Raw genomic sequence first — 26,580 nt, 5'->3', positions numbered from 1 at the left:
AGAGTATTTAAAATGCCTTGAGATCTTTGTTTGAGAAGAGAGGGTTATGTTTGGTATTTCATGTAAAAAATGGGTATGTCAGGGAAGGTTAGTGTGTCGGACAACTAAAGGATGTTATTTGTAACAGAAGTTCCATATAGAAGTCTCACATCTGTTTTCGCACATGCAGTGTAGTGCTTGTTAGTTAGTAACAACATAAATCTTGCATATAAAGCTTTTCTGTGTTAATTTTGCAGCCATCAATACTTCCAATCCAGATCCTCCGAATTGGGCAGTTTGTGATTCTGTGTGTACCAGGAGGTACTAGCTTCTCCCCTACACTCTTATTTGCTATAAAATAATATTATTTGAATCTCCATTCTTCTAATCCTCAAACTCTTAACAGCTGCTTCACTAAGACAGAATATGCATTGTATATAATAGTTATTTTTATTGTTCTTTTCCTTGGAAATTATATTTCTTCAGATGCTTCATGCATGTTTAATATTGTTTTATTCTGACAGAGTTCTCAACAATGGCTGGGAGGCGTCTTCGCGATTCGGTTAAGACAGTGCTAAGTAATGACAAGGACTTTAAAAACATGCATGTTGTTGTAGCAGGGTTGACTAATACTTATTCGCAGTATGTAACAACATATGAAGAGTACCAAGTGCAAAGATACGAGGTCAGTTACAATTTTTCTTGAAATAACATGAATGTTGCAGCAAACACTTTTGTTTAATTTCCATAGCAAGCACAAAATGCAACATTAGTTTAACTTTATAGTTAGTTATTCAAGCTCAGTCGTATAACTTTGTTAGGGTGCTTCCACACTATATGGTCCGCACACACTGAGCGCATACATTCAGGAGTTCAAGAAGCTTGCAAAGGCCCTCATCAGCAGCGAACCGGTAGAACCCGGTCCACAACCCCCTGATCTCCTGGATAAGCAAATAAGCTTCCTCCCACCAGTTGTGGTAGATGGAACCCCACACGGAGTAGACTTCGGAGATGTGTGCTCTGATGTGCCTCAGAACTCCACCTTCAAATGTGGTGACATGGTGACAGCATCATTCTGGTCAGCCTGCCCAAGGAACGACCTCATGACCGAAGGCACCTTTGCATTGGTGGAATTTCATAAAGGTGAAGATAATTGGGTCCCTGTCTATGATGATGACGATTTTTGCTTGCGCTTTAAGTGGTCGAGGCCTTCCAAACTCAGTTCTAGGAGTAAAGCAACCATAGAATGGAGGATACCAGATGATGTGAATCCTGGTGTGTATAGAATAAGACATTTTGGTGCTGCAAAGAGTTTATTTGGTTCAATTCACCACTTTACAGGTTCATCAAGTGCGTTTGTGGTAGCATAGAGTCATAGAGGTAGTTTAATTGCTCATCACTTTTACTGTATGTGTGATTTTGATGCTTAACTCTATGGAGGTTATTTGGTGAATGAATCCCTATAGAAGGATGATACCATTGTGTGTATCATTTGTTATACAGCCCTATCACTCTACAAACACATCTCATCGCCATTTTTATTTCGGAATTATATTGCTAACAAATGATTCTTTAAAACGTTGTCTAATGTTAACTGCTGCTAGTTTTAGCTGTTTATTAATTGTAAAACACCAATGTTTGTGAATAAACAATTTAGTTTAGAAACATAAAGATGATGAAAATTTGGACATTTTGTTCAGCTCACGCTAGCAAAAACTTAAGCAGGATGTACTCCATTTTGGACTCGTTTAACGTCTACAATAAGTGGTAGATTTTTAGCGCTAAAGTTAGTTGAGATGTGTTTTATACACTTCTCATAATCAACACAATTCTCTCTCTAGCTCTTAATCAATTCCATAAACATAAAATATGAATATCCATAAATTACTTAGAAGATGTGGTAATATACACTCCTAAACTTGAATTTGAGTCTTCCAAAACGTACAAGATTATGATAATATGAAGAAAATAAAATAAAATAAAAGGTTAATTACTCTTAAATCATCTAATAGGACGTTTAAAAAGATGCATGTGTACTGCAAAAGACTAGTGAATGTAACTTAATTCTTTGAATTATCAGAGACAAGAAATAAAGATTTACAAAAGAACTATATCATTCTAAATGGCAATCCCTGAATTGCTATGAAATAACAAAGATAGGGGTGAATATCATCTAATATAGCATAATCAACATGCAAGTCATGTATAAACCTTTGGAGAACTGGTACTAGCCAAAACTTCTTGGTGTCACATAAAGACCCAACAACCAGAAACAAACTAATCAATGGCTCTCTTGTTAGTTCTAGTGACTAATTACTGCTCTGCCTCTAACCTAGCAACATCATCAAGAACAAAAAGAGCTTCTCAGCGAAGCCTCTTCAATTTGGATTTCCTTGCAAATAATAGACACTGCACAACTTAATCTGCTGCTGCTTTTCACCCAAGTTTCTCAGTTAAAAACATGTCATGTCATTGAATTAGGCGTCTATTTGAAATTTTCTCTAACATGTCAAAGAAAACTGCGTCCTCGAGTTGAAGACAAAGTCTTTTGTTCATTAACAAGCATCCAAAGAGTCGCACATGCATTCATTCAAGAAGAATGAGGAAGCAAATCGCAACTATCAAGCTGAAATTGCTTTTGGTGAAATGGCATGGTAAAATATAGCTGAGTACAGCTAGCACACTTGACTACCATGCCTGAAAAGGATTGGTGCCTGAATTTTGGCACACAAACAGCCACCAAAGCTAACTCCAGAGAGATGAAATGGAAGTAGAGCTTTGGGCTACAATTTACCAGAGGGTGCCATGAATCATGCTATGAACCAGGAAAGCTTGTGAAGTCATCCAACCAAAACTATGAGTCCAATACTCTAATTTCTGCATCATATATAAACAAAAGTAAGTTAGCAGATTTCAAAAATATCATTTGCAGAACAAATAATCATTAGAAATACGATCTCACAATATATATCTTTTGCTTTTGGATTTTGCTGTTGTATAGGGGAACTCTCAACCCCGAGTTTGTATTATCCTTCTCATCATCATATTGAAATTCTTTTATCATCCAAAGAAAAAAAAAGAGTAAGAAACAGCTAAGAAGTTGGAGAGAACAAGTTTATTTGTATCAAAACCAGGTGGCGAATACAGTGATGCATCACTGAGGGTCAATTGAAAACCATGTACTTAAAAGAACAAATATTTAAAATCTTTCGTCTCATTGCAGGCACAACCACTCCATTATAGATCTTTAATGTTCAGGAAAACTGCACTTTTTTACTTCAGCATCATTCACTCCATCAATAAGGCCAAACAAGTAAAATAACATATTGAAAATTATCACGCAAATGCTAAATTTCACAAAAATATTTGCGGAACAATTTTTGCCCATCCTTTCTTAAGTTCATAATTCAAGAACATTCTAACTTAACCACAACCTGCTTCTTTGACTAGATTATCATGCATCTTTTACTACAAGCCTACAATGTGAGACAGGAATTGTTTTTGCAGGAGTAATGGTGATCAAGAAATTTTTGCCTGATTAAGAATGATCCAGAGCCTCTGGACTCTACTCAACCATTGCAGATTTAGTTGGCATGCTTCATGCATCAGTGCTTAAGTGCAACAAACTTGGCTGTAGCATTTAGTAACTGCAAGACATAGATACATATTCTCCTCTGTTTTTAGGAACCTAATCTCCAACCTATCCAGTTTCCTGTGGCATGGTACTAGAGATCCATTGATCTTTGAGACCATACATTCTACACACTTGCACCAGCAAAAATGGGTCTAATACAAGGCTGGAGCAAAAATATAGGCTAAAAGCAGGCAAGATTTCAGCTCAGCTCAGAATCTGGGATGAAGCTTTGTAGTGAAAGAAGAAGAAAAAACAGTTCTGCAAAAAGGTCTTAACACACATCAAGATGACATTCTTGGAATCTGCAGGAGAAAAAGAGGGTCGGGGGAGGTGGCAATGGTTAAAGTCGAGAATATATTAATGCATGCTTCTATCTTCAATCACTAAGCAGTGCTATATTCAATCCAGTAATAAAACTGTTGAATTCTGCAAAGCATGATGTTTGGCAAGACTCGTGGGCTACCATCAAAGTCTTCTATAACAACATAACAAATATTAACACCCATTGAAGTTAGTTTTTCAGATTTATGAGTGCCTTCCTCAGTGGCTTCAACTCAATGCCTTCAATATATATAGCCTTAAATTCAATGACCATACATTCTATAATTGTGACAACTTAAGCACCAAACTATTCATAATCCAGTGTTTCACTCCAGGATAAAACAGATGGAATTAAGCTTATTTTTCTTAAGGCAAAGAGTTTATAAAACAAAATTCACATATCTTATATTCCCTCAATTGATAAACCAGCAGACTTGCTAACAAAGTACTTTCCAGAACAAGATTTGCCTTTCCAGAAAACTCGCAGATTTTCTCACTTTCTTTCAATTTCACTTGTCTATGAAATATAGTGATCAAACATTCACCAACACGTACTCTGAAGTCCAAACCATACATTGAATGGAAGTTCAAAAATATGGTATATTTTTTCACATATTGACCTAAATAAGAAGTTAAATTTATGGAGAGAAACTCTAGAAGTATATGGTCTACGCATAAGCCGTAACAAGACGGAATATACGGAATGTAAGTTCGGTTGCTGAAAGGGGAACCCTAATACAGGTGAAGATTGGAGAAAACATCTTAAAAAAAGTTAAAAGTTTTAAGTATCTTGGGTGCATCATACAGGATAATAAAGAGATTGAACAATATGTAAATCATAAGATTCAAACAGATTGGTCAAAATGGCGGAGTGCGTCTGATTTTATATGTGACAAAAAGTGTCTTTAAAACTTAAAAGTAAATTCTATCGCACGGTTATCTGACCAGCTATGTTTTATGGTATAGAGTGTTGGGTGGCCAAAGGGGAGCACGAACATAAGTTAAGTATGGCAAAGATGAAGATATTGAGATGGATGAGTAGTCATACGCAATTGGATAGAATAAGGAACGAATATATAAGAGAGAGAGTTGGAGTAGCACCTATTGTGAAAAAGATAGTAGAATTGCGTCTCAGATGGTTTGGACATGTGAGAAGAAGACCGACAGAACACCCAGTTAGAAAAGTGGATGAGATGGAAGATGGACAGAGGATGAAAGGCAGAAGAAGACCTAGGAAGACCACCCATAAGGTGGTCAAACGAGATCTACATGTAAACGGTCTCTCTGTAGACATGATACATGATAAAACTCAATGACGTCGTTTGATCCATGTAGCCGACCCCACCTAGTGGGATAAGGTTTTGTTGTTGTTATAGTAATAGTAGTATTGTTATTACAACAAATGACAAGACACAATAACATCTTTTGATTCATATAACCAACCCCACCTATTGGGACAAGTGTTGTTGTATCGTCGTTACATCACATAAAAGTAATTACTAGTACAAAGAAATATTAATTTTGACATCAATGTAAATTATAAAGACATTCATAGTTGCATAAAAGTTATATGTACCATTTGTGGCTATCAAGCGCGAAACAACTGAGTTAAGTCAAACAAATTCATCAAGGTCAGAACATGCAGTACATTTGGTATTAGTTACATTTCATTTAGGTTCAGATAAATATACCATTTAGAAGTATACACGTTTTTCTAATCATATTTAAGTCAATAGCAATCGAATGCAATCCTTCTAGTTCAGGAAATTATGCATTTTTCCTTCAACATTATTCAAATCATTGAATAACAGTACAAAGAAGAGACAATCACAACATATTCGAAATTATTAAACATGTGCTATATTGCATAAAAGAGAAATAAGAAAAACGATATTTGCCCTTGATGTATCATAATTTTGTACTTCAAAAACATTTAATTTAACCACAGACCACATTTTTCTTAACAGATTCTCATTCATCCTCAGATAGAATGAGTTTCCAGGACATAAAGTGTGACAGCAAACTTAGCAGCAATCGGATGTTCATATGTGACATTTGTGATTGAATACAGGGCAGATAATCCAGAGATCCTAGATGCTTTCTAACCATTGCTAATTAGGTCAGTAGTCCATGTGAAGTAAAGTTTAATTGAATAAATTTCAGCAACATCTTACTAGGCCCAGTTTCTTACTATTTGCTTTCTTCCGCAACATAAGCTCTGTTCATTGAATGTTTGAGCTCCGTTAATATTTGAGGCTGTATATGCTTCACTCTCATAGCAGAAAAGAGGAATAAGTTGAACACCAAAGCAAGAATCATCCCTGTTTACCATAACAACAGCGCACATTGGCATAGCCTGAAATCAGACAACATTATGGTCAGCTGTCTTGATGTTGAACAATGTGATGCTAGCACATTGGGTAGTGCAAAACAATATCATTCTGTTAAAAACAATAAACCATAAAGTAAAAAATAGAAAAGAGAGTAAGGTGCATTTAATGGGATTACAGTTCTGCAATCCACAGGTAGCAGAAACAATGACCAAGACAGCTCTATATGGCTTCGAGCAATCCCCTCAAATTTGGTGAGAGGCTAAAAACAAAAATGGTCAAGGGAAACAGCTTCACACAATGTTAGATTAGTCACACCATGCTTGTCCAACAGTCCAACACTCTAAAGACAGCAAGATAGCTTCATCTATGTTAATGATACTATCATTATAGGGGATGATCAAGCAGAAACGGATGGCTTAAGAGGCTTTAGTTGAGTTATGTTAAGTCGATCAAGTATAACTGATATATTTACCAGGAACAGAGGTCGCCCAATCGAGGACTGGAATTTTAGTATCCCAAAGAAAGTATACACTGGACCTACTCAAAGAAACTAGTATGTTGGTCTTAAACCAGCTGACCCTCAACCAATGCCAGGAAGCAAATCCCTGTGGGAAAATTAATCTACCTAAATCCTGATAGGTCAAAAGTTAGCTTTGCTGCAAGTATGGCAAGCCATGACATGAAAATCCTGTTGAATACCACATGAATGCTTGTCAACCAGTTTACTTGAAGGGAATACCCAACAGAGGTTTAAAATTTAGAATACACTTGAGCAGAGGCATTCAAGTGTTTGTGAATGCTGGTTAGGAAGCATCTGTTACAGACAGAATATTGACAATGGGATAATGTTCCTATTCATGGGGAAATTAGTCCCTTGAAGGAATAAGACATAGTCAGTAATTGCAGGAAGCAACGCCAAGTACAAAGCTTTGTCCTCTGACATTTCTGAAAAGACTCCAAAGGATACTCAGTAAACTGAAAATCATCTAACATCGTCCTATGAAGTTTTTTCTCGATCGTTTGTCTGACAAGCTCGACCCAAATAGGGGAGAGAAGCTTATGTGATGGCTTATGGTCAACTAATTATCCCCTTTGCCATTGCCATCAAGGATATTGTCCTATGAAGTAGATTCTCTAAGACAACAAAGCTACTATTAGTAATGCAAAAAACACGTGCTGATAAGACCAAACATGTGGAAGTTAGAGCTTTGGACTGCCACTTTGGAATTCAATCCATCAAGCATGCAAAGAAACAGATATCCTAACTAAGGGCCTCTCCGAGGCAACCTATGAACCCCTTATATCTGATCTAGGAATGATAGATATCTTGATTTTTTGGTCATAATGTTCTGATTTGGATTTTTGTTTTCTCTCAATTTGTAGAGATTGTCTATATTTAAGAGGAGAATACTTCATCAATTCCAAAACAGAACTTTTACTCTACCATGAACCTAGGCCTGTATCATGTGGCCTTGTAAATCCTTTTATACAATAAGATAGAATATAAATTTTTGCAGAAACTAATCACTACTGTATGCTCACAGCTTTAAACTCTACTGACTACTCTATGATGAACACTTTTGCATGAAAGCCTACATTTTACCACAGGTTACCTTGGTGAACATACTATCAAGACAATAGCATAGAACTGTTACAAGTGTTGTCTAAGCAATCCCAAGAGGTGTATGAAGACCTGCCATCCTATAAGTCATTCTAAACTAACTCTGGTCTCAAATTCTTGAATTTCTGTTTCCTCAGCAAATAAACCTTCTTGTGAAGCTGAGTTAACACTTTGATTTGCAGTATTGGAACCTTTCCAGCTAAGCCTGCTCCAAGTTTCTGATTTAAATATCCTCTCAAAACATACAATGACCAGTTTACGGACATCCTCATAGTAGTTCAAAAGTACTACCAATGAAATAAGAATATTGATGATGATGCACCTGAATAATTGAGCGACAAGGATCAACAGGAGTGCTTCACACGCAATTACACCTGAAAAGTGTCTAATAATAGTAGCAAGCAAGTTTTTATTGGTTGCTTTAAGTCCAACAACATGGCAAAATGTAGCCACAAGGAAAATCAACAAACTTGCTATGTGTTCCTGGAAAGGATTGCTGGTCAGGCCTTGATACTTGATCGCTATGGAACCTAACTCCAAGGTGATTAAGCAAATGTATACATTGTTGGTAGCCCTTACAACATCACTGCAGAAGCCATTAATCCCGCAGTGATATTAGAAATACTTTGTTACTGCGTCTGCCATCAATTCTTGAATAAGGAAATTTGCAAATTTACTCATAAGAAATAAGATAAAGTAAAGGGTCTTGCTAACACAAATAGAAAATTTTAATAGAAAACATAATCTTTTTAACCAAGACTTTCTACATAAATTCTGTTTCACCAATGCCCTTATGACACTCTTTAGCTAAATCTATAAATAAAGAAATACATCTTGAATTCTTGATATAATTCAAAAGTTACTGGATATTAAATTAGCCACTATATCTCTATTAAATGTAAATTTGGTTACCTCTCTGTGACTGGTGTTGAGTATGTGCTACTGCTGTCTGTCATAGTGCTAATCACAGGTCCACAATAACTCCAACTAAGAGTAGGTGCCGATTTGATGAACTCAGCAACAGCTATTGACAAGTTTTCTTCAATGCTCCAAGAAAAATAGTCGAAATGCAAGATTTAGTGATGGATCTGTCTTCAAGCAAGAGCCAAATCGAATAACTTTGGCCAATAATAATAAATTGGGGTTAACAAAAGTTGGGGTTGAAGGTGATTTGTGGAGTTAACAAAAATTTGCTATCTATCACTCTCATTTAAAAGGGGTTAAATCTTCGAAAGCTTGCCCAACACTTGCCCACCATCCTGGCTGGTTCCTGTCTATGGACAAACCCTAAATTACCAAAACTCCGTTGCTTCAGTTCGCACCCAAATAACATCACTCTGGATATGATCGAATTTTATGAAAATTCAAAACATATTCAGAGACAAATTCAATGGAAGAGCATGGAGATCGTCTTGTCTAGAATTCAATGGAAGAGCATGGAGATCGTCTTGTCTAGTCCTGCAAAGATTTTGCAGAGACAAATTCAATGGAAGAGCATGGAGATCGTCTTGCCTAGTCCTGCAAAGATTTTGCACGGTGATATAAAGACTAGCAGAGTACTTAACAAAAGAATACGATGGATTGTTGCACAAGCTGCACGCCAGAAGACGTGAAGGTGAAAAGATGAAAGTTCAAAGCAGATCTCCCGAGGAGATTTGGTGGGAGAGGATGGAATTGATCACGGAGAAGAGCGCATTTGCACGCAGAGAAAATCGAGATTTTAGTTAAATTTGGATTATATGAATTATGCCATTGCCAGATGAAGGTATATTTATAGAAGCCGAGCACTATGGGCATATCGGGAATTTCATAAGTGAAGCACGGTGGAAAGTTTCTTGGAGATTGTTGTGCTGCTTGCGCTTTCTTAATGGATGTTCTCTTCGGAACAAGACTATGTGATAATCAGATCTTGTCCTGACCACTGCTATGTGTGTGACAGTGACATTTTAGCGGCACACAAAGATACAAAGATGGCGTTTTAGCCGTTAGATCTCGATTACAAAATATATAGATTAATTGACATCAACCACACCGACCTTCACTCTACATTTGAAAATTCTTTCTTAAACACCCACGCATGTCTTAAAGATGCACACGTGACATTCTCAATACATTGTCTTTTTTATTAATAAAATAGTTGTCTTGTCCCCTAGTAAAAGATTGGATAAACAATCCAGAAAAACCATCATAACAAAATGTTAATTACCATTAAATAATCTAATAGGACAATGGATCATTTGGGATCACACTGAACAGTTTAGACGGAAACTTGTGATAATTTTATCGCAAAACAAAATTGAAGAGAGTTTTAACCATTAGATTTTAATTAAGGAGGCTTGATCTAACGGTTTATAAAGTTAAACCATGTGATGGTTTAGAAAATAGAAACATAATTGTTAAAGTAAAAATTTACGTTGGTGGTATGTAAAGTATACAATTAAAAATTATTAGATAATTTAATAAATTTGACTAAATTATTATCTAATATTTTTAAACAATTATCTTCTTTTATCGAAAGATCATTTCGATCGATCAGTTTTTCTTATAAAAGGATCATTTCAATATTTTATTTTTGGGATCACCCTTCTTTATCGAAAAATCATTCCTTCGATTTTTTTAATAATTAAGGTTATTTTGAACATAGAGTCATACTAAAAAAAGAACATATATACTTCTATGACCACTACGTCTTTTCTTTTGTCTTTAAGCATTGTGCTGATATTCTCTCTTTCTCTGTCCGCACTTCTCTTTACACTGTTGTTTTACGATCTAGTTTCGACTCTAATTATCTTCGTTTGTAATGTTATGGTTGGCAGGTACGGTAGGCGGCGTGCAACATGTTTGATGAATTGTGCCAAAGAGACATTCAGGACTTGGTCTCTTGGAATTTCATTGCGTTTGTTTGTTTTCGTGCTTCTGAGACAAATACGACAGTTCAATTGTTTGTTGAAATGACCACTTGTTATTAGTTGTCGCCAGATCTTATGAGCCTTGTTGACATACTTTCTGTTTCTGCTTTTGTAGGTTCTTCAATGCAAGGAAAACAAGTTTATGAGTTTGTTGTTGGGAGTGGGTTAATGAATGATGTTTTTTGTGGGGAATGCTATTGTTGACATGTATGCCAAGTGTGGTAAGATGGATCAAGCAAATAGGGTTTTTGAAAGGATCGATAGAGTTGAAGGATGTTGTTTCTTGGAATATTATGGTCATGGGGTATTCTCAGACTAGAATATTTGGGAATATTTTCTCTCTGTTTGAGCATAAGTTCGGAGAAGAAGGAGAAGAAGAAGAAGAGGGGAGGGGGGAGGAGGAGGATGCAGAAGTTAGGGTTTCAGGGACCAAATTAGGTCCAAAATACAAATCTTGTTACGTCAACTAATCATTACAGTGTCCACGTAGCAAGAAGAATGCCACTTCAGCACTTTGTTTGTTGAGTCATTCCTGGAAAGGGTTGAGGGACCAAATTGGTGTCCGAACCTGAATCTGGAGAATCACTATAGATAATTTTAAATCTCGGAAACCAAAATGGATAATTATGTGAATCTTAGGGATCAAAATAGGAATTTAGTCGAGTTTTAACCATTAGATTTTAATTAATGAGGCTTGATCTAAAGGTATGTAAAGTGAAACCATGTGATGGTTCAAAACTATGTGATGATTCGGAACTATAATTGTTAAGGTGAAAATTTACATGCAGTTTGTCTTTATATGAAATTAATAATTGAATAATCTATTATTATGGAGTTAATACTTAAAATGGTTCCTAAAATTTGGAAACAGACTTAATTTCACTCCTAAAATTTTAATTGACTCAATTTGAACCTCCAATTTTTAATAAGTGACTCACGTTAGCCACTTATTAACTCAACATTATGAGAAAAAAATTTGGGCTAAAATCGTTGTTTTCACCCAACAAACCCATAAAGAGGAGACAACTTCATATTTTGGAGGAAAAAAACTGGAGGCAGCGCTGTAATTGGAAGGAGAAGAAGAAAGGCTTTTTTTATAAAATCACAACAAATGCGCAAGAGGTGCGTTGTTAGGCACTGGAGGCGAATTCTCAACTGTCCAAACACGTGTCGATCATGCACATATCTTGGGTGGAGGCTCTTTGACTCATTGCACTATACTCGTACCAATGAAATTAGGTTAAATTACACAGTTAGTCCCTACACTTTTAGTGAAATTGCAAATTGGTCCCTACAGTTTAAAAGTTTGTAATTAGGTCCCTGAAGAAAATTAAAATTTGTAATTGGGTCCCACTAACGTTTAGCGTGAATGAAAACGTTAAATGTTGTTATTTTACCATAATGCCCTTACAAATCAATGTTCTAAAGAGTCAATTTGAAACAGAAGATAACGATCTCTCATAACGTATCTCCAGTATCTGTGTCCAGTATCTTTGTTAGGGTTGAAGGATTTTTTCGAGCTGTAATGGACCCAAACTAGTTGTCCGAAGGAAGCTCAACATCCAGGAGTATGAACAAGAGAAGACATCGATGCTTCTGTGGGGAAGAGGTGGTGGTGCTCTCCTCGTTGTCTATGAATAGCCCAGGTAGGAGATTTGCTGCTTGTTGTAAATTACCAAAGTGTAATTTTTTTTGAGTGGATTGATGGAGAGGAAGAAGTGATGGGAAAGGGGAGAAGGACTCACTGCTTTTGTGGAGATCTGCTGTCGAACCTCCAGTAATGTGATGAATCCAAATAGAAGATTTATATCCTGTCCGGTTGTCCCAGTAGAAAATGCAAGTTTTTTGAATGGATTGATGAAGAAGACAAGGCTGGGGCTCAATCTGAATGCACCTAACAAAGAAATAAAACGCAAGAGAGCTTAAAACATGCTAGAGATTTTGTAAGGTTGGATGAATCTATGAATGCTGCACTAATAAAGGCATAAGAAAGAAAGATAGATAGATTAAATATAGACATAGGACGCATGGAAGCAAGTGTAGGAAGATTGTATTCTGATTTTATATTGCTCCAACAACAAATTGGAAGAATGGAGAGTGACATGAAGAAGCAAAAATAATTGCAGAAGATGATATTGACTTGTGTGTTGGTGGTAATATTTGCAGTGTATTAGTTTAACTGAGTTTGATGAGTTAGGAGAAAAAATGTATCTGCAGTGTATTTGTATAGTGTTTAGTGCTGAATGTAATCATCTTTTTTTTTTTTTATCAATGACAAGTGATTATGAATAATTGTTTGCATTTATATCATCCCTTTGCAGAAAGTTCTAGTAGACAAAATACAGAGTAAAGTAGTTAACATTCATATTAAATAATAGTCAAAGTGGTCCCTCCAAGACAGCAAACCACATGCCAAACATAACAAAAACAATAAAACAAAACAAGCATCCTAAATAGTGTTCGACAAAAGTGGTTCATAAGCCACTAAAAGTACATGGACATAGAATATAATAAAGTTCACAGCCACAACCAAAAAAACTAATACTACTAAGTCCTAAATACTAAAAAAAAACTAATCTGCTGTGAGGTTTATGGTTTCACTTGGTCTAGCTTTTGCCTTCCTCACACCTATCTTAAGTCTTCCACTGCGCCTTACACCAAAATTTTTTTGTCTTAGGCAGTGTGGAGCTGTGGACCTTGTTGGAGCTAGTGCAGGTAGTGGTGGAGTTGCTGGAAGAGGTAGTAGTGGAGCTGTGAAACTTCTTGGAGCTGGTGCGGTCAGTGGTGGAGCTGGCGTAGGCAGTAGTGGAGGCAGTGGTGGAATTGTGGAACTTGTTATAGCTGATGCAGGTGGTGCAGGTGCTGGCTGAGAAACAGCAACAGCATGAGTAGCAGATCTAGCCTTTCCAGATCTGGATCCTCCTCTGCCACGTCCCCTTCCCCTTCCCCTTTCTCTTTGGCTAACAGTGGCAAAAGGAGCAGTAGAAGTTTCAGCAGGAGTAGGAACAGGGGCACTACCATGAGGAGCAGGTGCAGGAGCACTACCCTGAGGAGCAACACTTTCAGATCCAGGGTTGTTTCCTGAAAACAAGAGCACATAGGCTAAGTGATAGAGTATAAAACTACAATGAAAAAGTCAAGATTTAAAGGCAGATACCTGTTATGTCTGGATTGGGACAATGTCTCCTATTGTGTTCATATTGGCCACAGTTGCTGCAGGTAACTGATGTTCCACTCCTTCTCAGTTTTGTTTGTGATCTATCCTCATCATGCTCTCTAATTCTTACTCTCTTAGGTCTTTCAGGCTTGACCCTAAAAATTAGAGGTCTAATTGTGTCAAGTTCGACCTTTGGCCATATATTTTCACCATTAATTGGATTGAGTGTTGTCCCATAGCATGCCAGATATGCTGCTGCTGTGTAATAGTTACTGTAGTAGTCCTCGAGGTTGTCTCCTTTCATGAAGATTGCAGAACAAGCATGCTAACAAGGCATGCCAGCCAGTCCCCAGAACCTACAACTACATGAACCAGCTAGTAAATCTACAACAAATCTCTCTTGAATAATCCTATTTTTATGTGAAACTGAAACCTCATACTTTAAATCCCAGCCCACCTAGCTTGCCATTCCATGGACCTTCTACATATGATATCTAACCTCTTTCTAGGCTTGGGCAGTATTTTTTCTATGAACTTAGCTCCCTTTTTCTTCTTCTCAGCAAACCTCCCCATCTAATAACATCTAATCCACTCAAACATGGTCAAAATGGGCTTGTCGCGAGCTTCCAAAATTCGTCCATTAAAAGCCTTAGATATGTTGTTCATTAGCATATCACTCTTGGCATAATAAGTGAAGTGAGATTTAGTCCATACCTTAGGATCCAGGGCTGCCAACTTGTCATAACACTCTCTATTTACCTCTTTCAAACAATCCATCTTTCTATTCCACTCCTCCACATAAGTTGCTTTAGCAGTAGAAAGTATCAAGTCCCTTAAAAGTGTACCTCCCCCCCCCCCCCCAAAAAGCCTTCTTACAGTTGGCATATAGGTGTGTCGAAGGCAAAACCGATGCTCCACTCCCGGAAGCATTTCATGAAATACTTGAAGCAGCCCCTACCAAGAGATTATTGGTCAGGTGAAGTAAGAATAAAATTCATAGAAAACTAAAGTTAGCTATCTTGTCTTTTGCTGGTCTGACATAAAGACCCATTTCTTATTTGTGAAATCGCCTATGTCCTGAAGTAGCAACTCTAAGAACCAGACCCATGAATCCTTAGTCTCTGCCTCTACTGCTGCAACTACCAGGGAAAAGTAGTTATCATTAGGATCTCTGCCCACAGTAACCAACAATTATTGTCCATGATCACCCTTCAGATGGCAACCATCTAGTCCTATAATAGGCCTACAAGCAGCCAGGAACCCTTTCTTCATAGCATCGAGACACATGTACATTCGCACAAACCTTGGTTGGATTGTTGGATAGGGTCTATCCAACTTTAGTTTCAATGTCGATCCAGGGTTTGCTCTCAGTACCTCTGCACAGTAGTCTCTGATACTCCCATATTACTGCACTGTCTTCCCATGCACAACTTTCCTTGCCTTTCTTCTTGCCCAATAAGCCTTCCACACAGATATATTTACCATGTATTTATCTTGAATTGTTTGAATTACAGTACCTAACTTCATATCTTCTCCTCTACTTAAGTTATTGGTGATTTTCTTTGCAATCCAAATTGCTGGACGCAAGATGGCCACTGTAGTTCCTCCCACAAGTGTGCTTGCTCTTCAATGTCTTCAGCCTAACACAGTCATATTTTCCTACTTTACTTACAAATGCCATCCATGGACACTCTCCTCCTAAACCCTTGCATTTGACTCTGTATCTAACCTGATCGTTCTTGATATCTAATGTCCCTCCCATTCAACAATGCCTGTTCCTTAATAGCCTCCGTAAACTCAGCAATAGAATTAAACTCAGTCCCCAACCAAAATTCATAATCAACACTCATGTCAGCTTCATTATATCTAGGATACCTCTTTCTTCTTACGGGCTCATCAGAATCTCCATCATAGCTGTCCAATGACTCTGTATCATAACCCGAAGAAATATCTCCAACATCAATTTCTGCTCCATCTTCACTCACCCCTCCTGTGTTATTTTCCACACCAACTCCCACATCAATATTATTATCATCTATTCCTAATGAGCCACTGTTACCTCCAAAGGCATTTGGATGTTGACCTTGTTGATTTTCTTCTTCAACATTAAAGCCAAAATGATCATCATGATCACCATCGTCAGCATTGTCATCAAACCTGTTATCTTCACATGAAGACTATGATTGACTTACCACTTCTACTTCAACTAAACCATTATCGCTGTACTCACCATCAGAAGGTATATAGTCCTCATTATTTGAGGGTATCTCAACCCCATTTTCTTGTCTACATCCATTAACCGCATACACATGGCAGTGTTTAGTCTCTTGTTCCACTACAAACTTACCTATTTTCATTGCATCTCCATCAGACTTCAACTCCCTAAGACCATCCTTCAATGCAACTCCAGGTTCATTCCACAAAATTTTAGCATTGGCTGTGTATCTAATTTCTTTCAGCGCTGCAACAATTTCTTGTAACGACCACTCATCTAACTCAAACTGCAACCCTTCCACTACCATTCCACCAAGGTATTCTTTCCCTCCTTTCCTACTAACCATCTGACCACCATGGTGGTGATCAACAGTAAACACGAAATCTCCCATCACTACAAAAAAAAAAAAAAAACAGATTTATAAGAGAAACCCTAAATACAGTAGATATTCTAACCTCCACTGAAAAAATAAAAATAAAAAAAAGAGTCAAACCATAATATTCAACTCACATCTATGTAGGACTAGGGTTAGGAACACTTACCTGTTTTAGTGTTGCCCTCTTGCAAATTCACTCTTCAGCTGTCAACAATGTCAATCAGTCAGCAACTCCATGCAGTCCAAACCACACTCGACAATCAATTCCAATGATAGAAGGGAAGCATGAGCAGAGAAATATTCTACTGGAGATGAAGCGCGAAGATAATGAAGGGTCTCAGTGGAGTTTTTTGTCATTACAAAATTTGGAAGAAAGAAATAACGAGTCATTTGTCATTCTAGCTATTGCACGTGCAACTCACATGCTCAAGGGGTGAATATGCTACCGAATATTCCGTTAAATCAAACAGTGTTTGAACGGTAGGAACCCAATTATAAATTTTAATTTTTTTCAGAGACCCAATTAAAAACTTTTAAACTGTAGGGACCAATTTGCAATTTCATTGAAAGTGTAGGGACTAACTGTGTAATTTACCACAAAATTATTCATTCATTTTTAAAGTGATGGTATGCCAGAGTCAGGGTTAACGATAAGCAGTTACAGTCTCCTAGCAGAAGACTGCACAGATCAATTTAGAAGTGCACTCACAAAGAGGAATTGTTAGAAAAATTTTATTAAGTTGACGTAGTTTAAGAGATATAAAAGTGGTTTAGACTTGACTGAAATTGCCATACAAAGGTATATCAAAGCTCACTTATGTTACTGTTTGGTATGACCTTGTTCTGTGATAAATGTAGCACCGGAGTCCATTGAAAATTTCAACCATAGCTCAGTGACTTCGACTGGATAAGAGAATTCAGTTGGGATTCGGCATGTCTATTATCCATCTGTATCAATCATTGTGTCGAACAACATGTTTTTATTGTAAGGATATAGATGATCCGCTATTTCTCCTCCATATATGGGCTTGGGAGCAGATGCCTTTACTAGCTCTGATTTTTCAGTCTCCACGATTTCCACTAGCTTGCCCGTAGGGTTGATGTAAGAACCCGCGTTTTCACGTAAAACTATTTTAATAAAATAATTTTAGTGCCCGGAATAGATTCAAAATTTAGAAGTTTTAATTTGAAAATATAAATGAGAAATTTGGTTTCAGTGAATTTTTCTGAGTTGGAAAATATATTTCTTTCGAAAAGTTTTTGTAAAAATGCGTACTGGCGATTAAGCTGGCAGTACCGGCTCTGGTCTGTCTAGTATTGCGTATTTTGGGAAAATAAGATTTTAAAAATTGATTTATTGTTTTGAGAAGATAAAAATAATTTAGAATCGAAAATCAGATACTAATCTTAAAGGTTTTGGCCCAAAGTGGGCCAAACAGACCAAAAACGCTAACGGGTTGGACCGGGCCCAAACTGGGTTCAAGGTCCAACATATATAAGCTCATTTAATGAGCATTTCAACCCATTCTCCCCCATTTTGATGAGAGAGCCGCGGTTTTGAAGAGAGGATAGGAGGAAGAGAGTGCACTTTTCACCTCCACCTTCCGGAAGCCATAACTTTTGATCCGGAGCCCTAATTGACGAGCTGTTTGCGACCATGCAAAGTTCTTGTTGAGCTCTACGTTTCTATATAAAGAAATCTGGTAAGAACTCACGTCTCACTTCCCAATTTTGTGTCCTAGATTTCTGCATTTTTTAGTAGATTTTGTGGTTTTAGTTGTTTAGGTGATCTCTAGTAGCGAGTAATTAATGGATTTTATTCCTAATCTCATTGGATAAGGTAAGGAACCTCTTTATCCTTGTGGTTTGGTATAGTATGAGCTTTAGTTGTTGATGTATGGTTATGTTGTATGTATGAAGCTTGTTTTTGGAGTTGGTGGTGGCTTTTGGTGTGGCTTTGATGGTTTGGAGCTTGGTGGAAGCTTGATTAGAATCAAGTTTGGTGTTTGAGCATATTGGGAATCGGCAGGTATGGTTTTGGTTTCCTTTATGTAATATGTAATGTTTCTGGACACTTAAGCTAGTTGACCCTAAGATAGAATTGAATATGTTGATGATTGTGATATATGTTTGATGATGAGATTGAGAGAAATGTATGTGTTGGAGCATGATGTGTGATGAATATAGATGAGAATTATTGTTAATGTTGTTAAAAATATTGATTATTGATGAATGTGTGAATTATGATTTTTGAGGAGTGTTGTTGTTATTGTGGACGAATAATAATGGATATTAATGTGGAAGTGGTGTTGTGTAGAAGGAATTGGAATAATAATAATAGTGATTATATGGATTGATGATGATTGTTGGTATTTTAGTGATTATGAAGGTTGATGATTAATGTTGAGATTTGTTTTGGTTGTTGAGGTTGTTGTTGGTTGATGAGGATTATGAGTGTGGATTTATGATTGAATTGGAAATTTTAGATTGGTAGTGAGATATGATGTAATGGCTTAGTAATTTAGGTGTAAAAGTGAGGAGGATGATATGAAATGATAAGATGTTGTATGTAGTAGTGGTTTATGATGGTTGGACATGTTTTGGTTTGGTTTTGGATTGAGTGATGGTTAAATTTGAGGATTTGAGTTTTTGGGTGAAAAAGGATTTTTGGTGAACTTTGTCTGATCATAACTTTTGCTTTGATTTTAAAAATTTGTTGAATTTGGCTTATATTTGAAGATTATTGAAAACCCTTCGATTTGATATAAAGTTTGTAAAATTTAGAATTTTGTAGAAGAAGTTATGATCATTCAAAGTTGGTGATGAAAATCTGAAATTCTGCAAAGTTGAAGAATTTCAGGATTTCTGATATGTACGCACGCGCAGCCTTGTGCGCATGCACAATCCTGCAAAAATGTTATTCTGTGCGGACGCACAGACCTGTGCATATGCACAGGCAGGGGAAAGGGCTCTGGTAGCAGCGCTAGCATAGGTTGTGTGCGCGCACATCAATGAAGAATCACGACCTATGCTGACGCACAGCCTTGTGCGCACGCACAAGTCGGGAAGGGACGTCTGTTAGGGGCGCTCGCACATCTTGTGCGAGTGAACAGACTTTATTAATTTTAGTACCTGTGTGTACGCACACCTACGCACACTTTCAAAATCTTTCTGGGTGTGCGGATCCGCACACCCCTGTGCGGACGCACACGCTCTGTTTTACAAATTTAAACTTTATTTTCAACTATTTCACCTTCCCAACAAGGTTGTAAGCTTCTCTAACACCATTTTAAGACTCTTGGGCTTATTTTTAGAGCAATGAAATATGGGAAAGGTCCTAGGGGTTTAAGTTGGGTTTTTCTTTGAAAAGTTAGCAAACGGAGGTTTAGGTTTCTGGTGTAGTGCGGATGAGTTAGTTGAGAGGGAAGGAAGAATGGTGCATATGGTGACTGTTAACAATGAATTGGGAAATTGATGAACTAATGAGCTCAGAATGGAAGTGATGAATTGATGATGGTTATGATGAGTTGAAGACTTTAAGAGGAATGATGATCTTGTTGAATAATGAGAGTGTGCCAGGCACTATATCCTTGGGTTAAGTATGATAGTGTGCAGGGTATTATGTCCCTGGAATTGAATTATGATTGATAATCTTTTCTGCTGCAAGAGTGTGTCAGGCACTATATCCGTGGGTTAATAGAGTGTGCCCGACACTATATTCGTGGGTGCGGCAGAAAAGCGACATTCGAAAGGATGTGTCGGGTTGGCATTTATGGACCGACAAGTGATATCACGAGCCAATAGGATAGGCATTTATCATATGCATCTTTTATGTGCTTGTTTGCTTTGCTTACGTGAGTTTGCCTAATTGTATAACAATGTCTATTTGCTTACTTGAACTACTTACTTTATATGCTTCTACTTGTGTTTTATTTGTTTCCATTAATTGTGATTGTTTGGTGCTGAGGAGGTTAGGTAGGCGGTGGCGATGGGATCGCACGGAGGTAAGGTTGACGAAGGCTGTGGGATACAGCGGTGTGATTAGTTAGAATCCCCCTACGTTTAGATAACCCTGGTTTATGGTTTAATTTCTTTTATTTATTTTGTTCTAAACTTGAATATCCGTATGTGATGTGGAGTTCTAGGATTGCCTTCGGCGTCCCGGAGCCTTACATCTTACATCATTGGGCACTGTTACCATACTGAGAACCTCCGGTTCTCATTCCATACTTTGTTGTTGTTTTTCAGATGCAAGTCGTAATCTACTTTGGTGAGATTGCGGATATGGTGACAGAGCGGAGTATGGTTCCCCCTTGGTTTAATTTATTTTACTTTGTTATAGTTACTCTCACATCTTTATGTGTTTTATCTTTATGGCCTTAGAGGCTTACTTGAGAGATAGGTTGTATAAGCTGTTTTAAATTCTAAAACTCTGTATATTTCAATTTGTAACTAGTCGGCTTAAACTCCGCAAGCTGCGGCTAGTTCTCTATGATTATTATATTCTTATACTTATATATGTTTTATTCCTTTATACCTATACCTTGTACCTTATGCGTTAGCTTCGTGTGGACGTCTCACGCTTTTGTAATTCCGTAATTTGAGCTTAATCCTTCATCAGGCTTCTAGAATATATTGTTCCCTTCATTCTATATATATATATAAGCCTTAGAACTGTCGTAACCTCTGATTAACCTTTGCTTTACGGCTAGAGGTACAACTTAGGGAAATTGGGGTGTTACAGTTGAGCTAGACAAAACTCAAACTCAACTCACAAAAATTGAGCTTGGCTCACGCGGCTCAGCTCATTAACGTTCAAACCTATTTCTTAAACTCAAACTTGGCTCACCGAAAGCTCATGAGCCGACTCGAACTCACGAGCCGACTCGAACTCACGAGCCGACTTAAATAACAGAAACATAATTTATAATTATATATCAATAAATTATAACTTATATATATTAAAAAATATTTATTTTATATAGTGTATCTATTAATTATGATTTTTTTATTTATGTCCTACATTAAAATTATATATTACTATTATATATATATATATATATATAATCGAGCCAACTCACGAGCTAAATTTGAGTTTATCCAAATTCAAGTTCGGTTCATTTAATTTATGAGCTCAATTTCAGACTCAAACTCGGCTCATCAGCTCACGAACTCAACTTATCGAACTATTAATGAGTCGAACTCAAACTAACTCATGAGCTGACTTGACTCAGTTTTAGCCCTACTTGCTAGGATTGTTACTTGTGTATATGATGCATATGTGTTTTAATATTATATTTTTATTTTATTTTCCTGATTTGACATAATAACGTTGGACATGTAAGTTGATTGGATATCTCGGTCAAATAATTACAGGAATTAGACAACAAAATGATTTAAGGAGATATTAGAGCATCTCCAACGGGCAAATAAATGGAGCCCTGCTACTGTACATGTCAGAGAGAAAAGAGAGATGGGGCATTGGAGAGAAACTATTTGAGTTCCTTCACGCCATTCGAAGCGAGGGAGTCCCTCTGAATGGGGACTCCCATTAAGCAATAAATAATTGCCACTTGGCAATTAAAATAAAAAATAAATAATTATATAAAATATTAATTAATTAAATAATTATATTAATTAAATAAATAAATATATTATATAATTAAATAATAATTAATTTAATAATAATTATAATGACTAATTATATTAAATATTAATAATTTTATTTAATTAATAATTTATATTAATTAATTAACTAATAATTAATTAAGTAATTAAATTATAATTATTTTATTAATAATTATAATAATTAAATAAATTAAATAATTAAATATTTATTTAATTAAAAATTTATATTAATTATTTATATCATAATTAATATTAAATATTATTTATATTTATATTATTATATTAATTTAGTCGTTGTAAAACTAGCCGTTGTAAAAATAGCCGTTAGAAACTAGTCGTTACTATGTTACCGTTATTATTAATAAATTAATATTTTGTTACTCTATATATACCACTTAGATACACTTGTATTCGTCACCAAAAAAAAGATACACTTGTATTCTCACACTCTCTACAACTCTTCTTCATCTTCTTCTAAGTTTACAAAATCAAAGTTCTGCTACTATTTTTTTTTGTTCGAAAAAATGGATCCAAACCAACTCAACTCTTTCTTCAATTACTTACAAAACTTTCCTCAAATTCCAAATACCCAACAATCTCAAACCTCAAACTCTCAAGTTCCAAATCAAAACTTCATACTACCAAATACATTTCAAAATCCAAATCCACAAAATCTCTCTAATTTCAATTTTCAACCTCCTTACAATAATCAATTTCCTATATTCCAACCACAAAATCAAAATTCACAAACACCCCATTTACCATTTTCATCCATATTTAACCTTTCTATCGGAAATGTTACTCCAACTTCCTTGCCGTTTCCAACTCAATTTAGTGCTTCAAGACATAACTCATCTGGTGTTGGTGGCTCTTCTAACCCATCCTCTCAGACTCCTATACAATCTAGTCCAAATTCGCAATATTCGGATTTTGCCAACCCTCATGGATTAGATGCTATCGACCTCAATGATGATATTGAAGATCGGAGGCAAGATAGTATTCAACACTGGCATTGGAAAGAGGATGAGATGTTGATCAGTGTATGGTTAAATGTTTCAACTGACCCTGTAGTTGGTACCGATCAAAAGGGAGAAACATTTTGGAGTCGAATTCATAGCTACTGTTTAGAATTTTGCACCGACATGACAAGGGGGTAGTTGCATGTAAGAAACGATGGTATAAGATCAACAAGGCTGTGGCACAATTTGCTGGTTGCTACGATCAAGCTAGTCGAAACATAAGGAGTGGTTCGAACGCTGATGATATAAAGGAGTTGGCTTATAAACTTTATTCCACACATTATGGTCAAAAATTCACTTTTGAGAGGCATTGGAACATGCTTCGGCTGGAGCAAAAATGGAGAAGTCAACTACCTACACAGAGTGGCGGCTCAAAGAGAACCAAGGTTAGTGCAACTGGAGCATACTCATCCTCATCAAACCCAGAAACACCGTTGGCTGATGAACCCGGTGTGGACTCTCCCGTTCGCCCACAAGGATCAAAGAAGAGCAAGCGAAAAGGTAAGGGAAAAGCACAGATGTCTGAAGATTTTAGTGAAAGAAAATCATCGGTTGTCAAAAAATTATCTCTCATGGAAGATATTAAGAATGTTAGAGAAAAAGAACTACTGGAAAGGGAAAAAGAAAGAGAAGAGGAGAAGGAACATAGAGCAAAGATGTTGGCAATCAAAGAGAAGGAGTTACAATTTCAAGCGACAATGAAAGAACAAGAATTACAAACTCAGAGGTATATTAAAGAAATGGAGATAAAAGCAAAAGAAAGGGAAATGGAAAGGATGGCCAAAGAAAGGGAAAGGGAGATGGATATGCAAATACTTAATGCTGACACGTCTACAATGAGTGAAAAACGACGAGCTCTTCATGAGATTGCATGTGAAAAAATAATTGCCAAGTGGTTTACTTAATGGTTCCTTGTATTCGTAGAGTTATGTAGTATGTTCTTATTTTTATTGCGTATTGCTGGTATGTGATGTAGTTTTTTTATTTATTTCTGATGTAAGTTTTTAAATTAGTCAATATTATTGTGCCGTTATTGTTTATGAAAGTGACCATTGCAAAACTAGCCGTTAAGTAGCCGTTGTAAAACTAGCCGTTAAGAAGCTGTTGCAAAACTAGCCGTTGCAAAACTAGCCGTTAACTAGCCGTTAAGGTACTTATTATAGACACACTTATAAATATCAACTATCAATAACTCCTCAACTCCACTTCAACTCTTATTTCTCACCTCGAAAGAGAACTAAAAATTACATTTCCAGATATGGCTAGAAATTTTGATGATATGTTTAATGAGGCTTTGTATGGCAAAAGAAGACGGTAAGATAACACACTCATAGATAATTGGATCGATGAGTATTTACTCGAAAATTCAGAAGAAGAAGATACCGATAGAAGCTCTATCCCAATTACTCGTAGATGGATCAACAGAGATCGAGAAGCAGGACATGATCGCCTTTTCCAAGATTACTTTGCAGATGATCCGGTGTATCATGCTGACATTTTTCGACGGAGATTTCGAATGAGAAGACATGTGTTCCTTCGGATAGTAGACGCTCTCTCAAACGTCTATCCTTATTTCCAACAGAGGGTTGATGCAACTGGAAGAAGAGGCTTGTCGCCACTGCAGAAATGTACTGCTGTGATACGGATGTTAGCATATGGCGTAGCAGCTGATGTTGTTGATGATTATGTGCGCATAGGCGAGAGCACTACAATTGAATGCTTGGAAAAATTTGTTGAAGGTGTCATTTCGGTGTTCGAGGATGAATACTTGCGAAAACCAAATCCAAATGACGTACAACGCCTACTACAAATGGCAGAGGGTCGTGACTTCCCTGACATGTTGGGTAGCATTGACTGCATGCATTGGCAATGGAAAAATTATCCAAAGGCGTGGAAAGGTATGTACATGAGTGGTTATCGTGGGGTTGCAACCATAGTACTTGAGGTTGTAGCATCTTCAGACCTTTGGATATGGCATGCATTCTTTGGAGTTTCTGGTTCAAATAACGATATCAACGTGTTAGATCGTTCTCCCGTGTTTGATGACATTCTAAATTATCGTACTCCAGAGGTAAATTATACTATTAATGGTAATAATTATACAATGGGATACTACTTAGCAGATGATATTTATCCTGAATGGGCCACATTTGTCAAATCAATCTCAAAGCCACAAGGGGAGAAACGCAAGTTATTTGCACAATACCAAGAAGGGCAAAGAAAATATGTGGAACGAGCATTCGGAGTGTTGCAAGCACGCTTTGCAATTATATGTGGTCCAGCTCGTTTTTGGGAAAAGAAGAAGCTTGCCAACATAATGAGAGCTTGTATTATATTGCATAATATGATTGTTGAGGATGAAAGAGACACTTATGCAGGAAATTTTGCTCAAGGCTTAGAGTATGATGATGTTGAAAATGGCTTATCACAACCTCAGTTGGGAGAAGAAGATTTTGCACCATACCATCAATTTCTCCAAAGAAATGCCCAACTTCGAAATAGGCAGCAGCATAGACAATTGAAAGAGGACTTGATTGAACACATATGGCAATTTCACAATGCTTGTCGTCAACTGTAGAATTTAATTATATTTTTTTTGTATTAAGTAATTTTACAAATTAGTGTAATCCCGAATTATATATTGTGTATTATTGTTATATATAAATTTATTTAATATTAATATCTTTTAATAGTGAATTATTTTTAAATTTAAATATTTAAATTACATTATTAAAAAAAATTAATTACATTAATTTCAAGTATTTTAATTAATTAATTAAGTGGGACCACAACAGGGACTAAAGTTAGTTCCTCCTAATGGAGAAGAGAGAGATGCTTTGAGTTCCTATTTACTGTTTATGACGCAAAAGCTGATGTGGAGTTACTTTTTATGACAGGTGGGCCATAAACAGGAATTGGGATGAGTTCCCTACTGGAGATGGTCTTAGACACAATAAAAAATATTGTCAGGATACAGATTCATATATTAATTGTTATTTAATCTTTATTTATAATACTTAGTATTTATTGTACTTCTAAGTAATCACATTCACATTATAATCACGCATTATACCAAATGTTCACCAATATTTAAAAAACTAAGCCCCTCTATCAAAGCTATTTTATTTTGTTCATTCATCAAACAAAATGGTATATCGAAAATATATATGATCCAACGAAATATGTTTATTCGTGAAACCATAATCATAGTGAGTTTGGCAATATAACACATGACAAGATACTAATTTAATAAATTTTTGGGTACTTTTCTTTTCCATCTTCAAATTACAAGATACTAAATATTCACATGGCTTAATAAATTCAATATATGCAAATTTTTACTAATTAATATTTCAAAAAAAAATAGGTGATACCAATCATGTTATGT

At 36.3% G+C, this 26,580-nt stretch overlaps 2 protein-coding genes and 1 long non-coding RNA gene across 5 annotated transcripts; 2 read left to right on the top strand and 1 right to left on the bottom strand.

The window, feature by feature from the left end:
- The first annotated feature begins 242 nt into the window (after positions 1 to 242).
- On the top strand, positions 243 to 1,385 carry LOC107610891 (neutral ceramidase 1-like). Its single transcript, XM_021116734.2, has 3 exons — positions 243 to 300; positions 504 to 664; positions 801 to 1,385. The coding sequence occupies exons 2-3, from the start codon at positions 515 to 517 to the stop codon at positions 1,347 to 1,349; spliced, it is 699 nt and encodes a 232-aa protein (XP_020972393.1). The 5' UTR covers positions 243 to 300; positions 504 to 514; the 3' UTR covers positions 1,350 to 1,385.
- Positions 1,386 to 2,029: 644 nt separating this feature from the next.
- On the bottom strand, positions 2,030 to 9,615 carry LOC107611051 (uncharacterized). Of its 3 annotated transcripts, XR_015902197.1 has the most exons (5): positions 9,571 to 9,615; positions 8,801 to 9,304; positions 8,211 to 8,474; positions 6,126 to 6,290; positions 2,030 to 2,856 (listed from the first exon to the last, which is right to left on the bottom strand). It is a non-coding gene; the product is annotated as an uncharacterized LOC107611051 (long non-coding RNA). The 3 variants fall into 3 exon arrangements; XR_002358230.2 differs by lacking the exon at positions 9,571 to 9,615 and having other exon boundaries at positions 7,881 to 8,474; positions 8,801 to 9,198; XR_015902196.1 differs by lacking the exons at positions 2,030 to 2,856; positions 9,571 to 9,615 and having other exon boundaries at positions 5,696 to 6,290; positions 7,881 to 8,474; positions 8,801 to 9,084.
- Positions 9,616 to 16,814: 7,199 nt separating this feature from the next.
- On the top strand, positions 16,815 to 25,770 carry LOC107645165 (uncharacterized). The gene is made up of 4 exons (XM_088502453.1): positions 16,815 to 16,978; positions 23,009 to 23,240; positions 23,324 to 23,693; positions 24,563 to 25,770. Exons 1-4 carry the CDS (start codon positions 16,815 to 16,817, stop codon positions 25,768 to 25,770), a joined length of 1,974 nt encoding a protein of 657 aa, XP_088358579.1.
- The last annotated feature ends 810 nt before the right edge of the window (positions 25,771 to 26,580 follow it).

This window comes from Arachis ipaensis, chromosome B1 (assembly GCF_059453495.1).
Source record: "Arachis ipaensis isolate K30076 ecotype BB chromosome B1, ASM5945349v1, whole genome shotgun sequence".
In the NCBI taxonomy this organism is placed as follows: domain Eukaryota; kingdom Viridiplantae; phylum Streptophyta; class Magnoliopsida; order Fabales; family Fabaceae; genus Arachis; species Arachis ipaensis.
The sequence above is the reverse complement of the archived record's forward strand: the minus strand, read 5'-3'. Positions and strand labels throughout refer to the sequence as shown.

Bases quoted from the DNA above. Each gene is read 5' to 3' on its own strand.
- LOC107610891 (XM_021116734.2), top strand. From the start codon at position 515: ATGGCTGGGAGGCGTCTTCGCGATTCGGTTAAGACAGTGCTAAGTAAT. The intron at 665-800 runs GTCAGTTACAAT...TAACTTTGTTAG, and splicing joins ACCAAGTGCAAAGATACGAG to GGTGCTTCCACACTATATGG.
- LOC107645165 (XM_088502453.1), top strand. From the start codon at position 16,815: ATGATAGAAGGGAAGCATGAGCAGAGAAATATTCTACTGGAGATGAAG. The intron at 16,979-23,008 runs GTGAATATGCTA...AACTCAATTTAG, and splicing joins GCAACTCACATGCTCAAGGG to TGCTTCAAGACATAACTCAT. The intron at 23,241-23,323 runs GTAGTTGGTACC...CGACATGACAAG, and splicing joins TAAATGTTTCAACTGACCCT to GGGGTAGTTGCATGTAAGAA.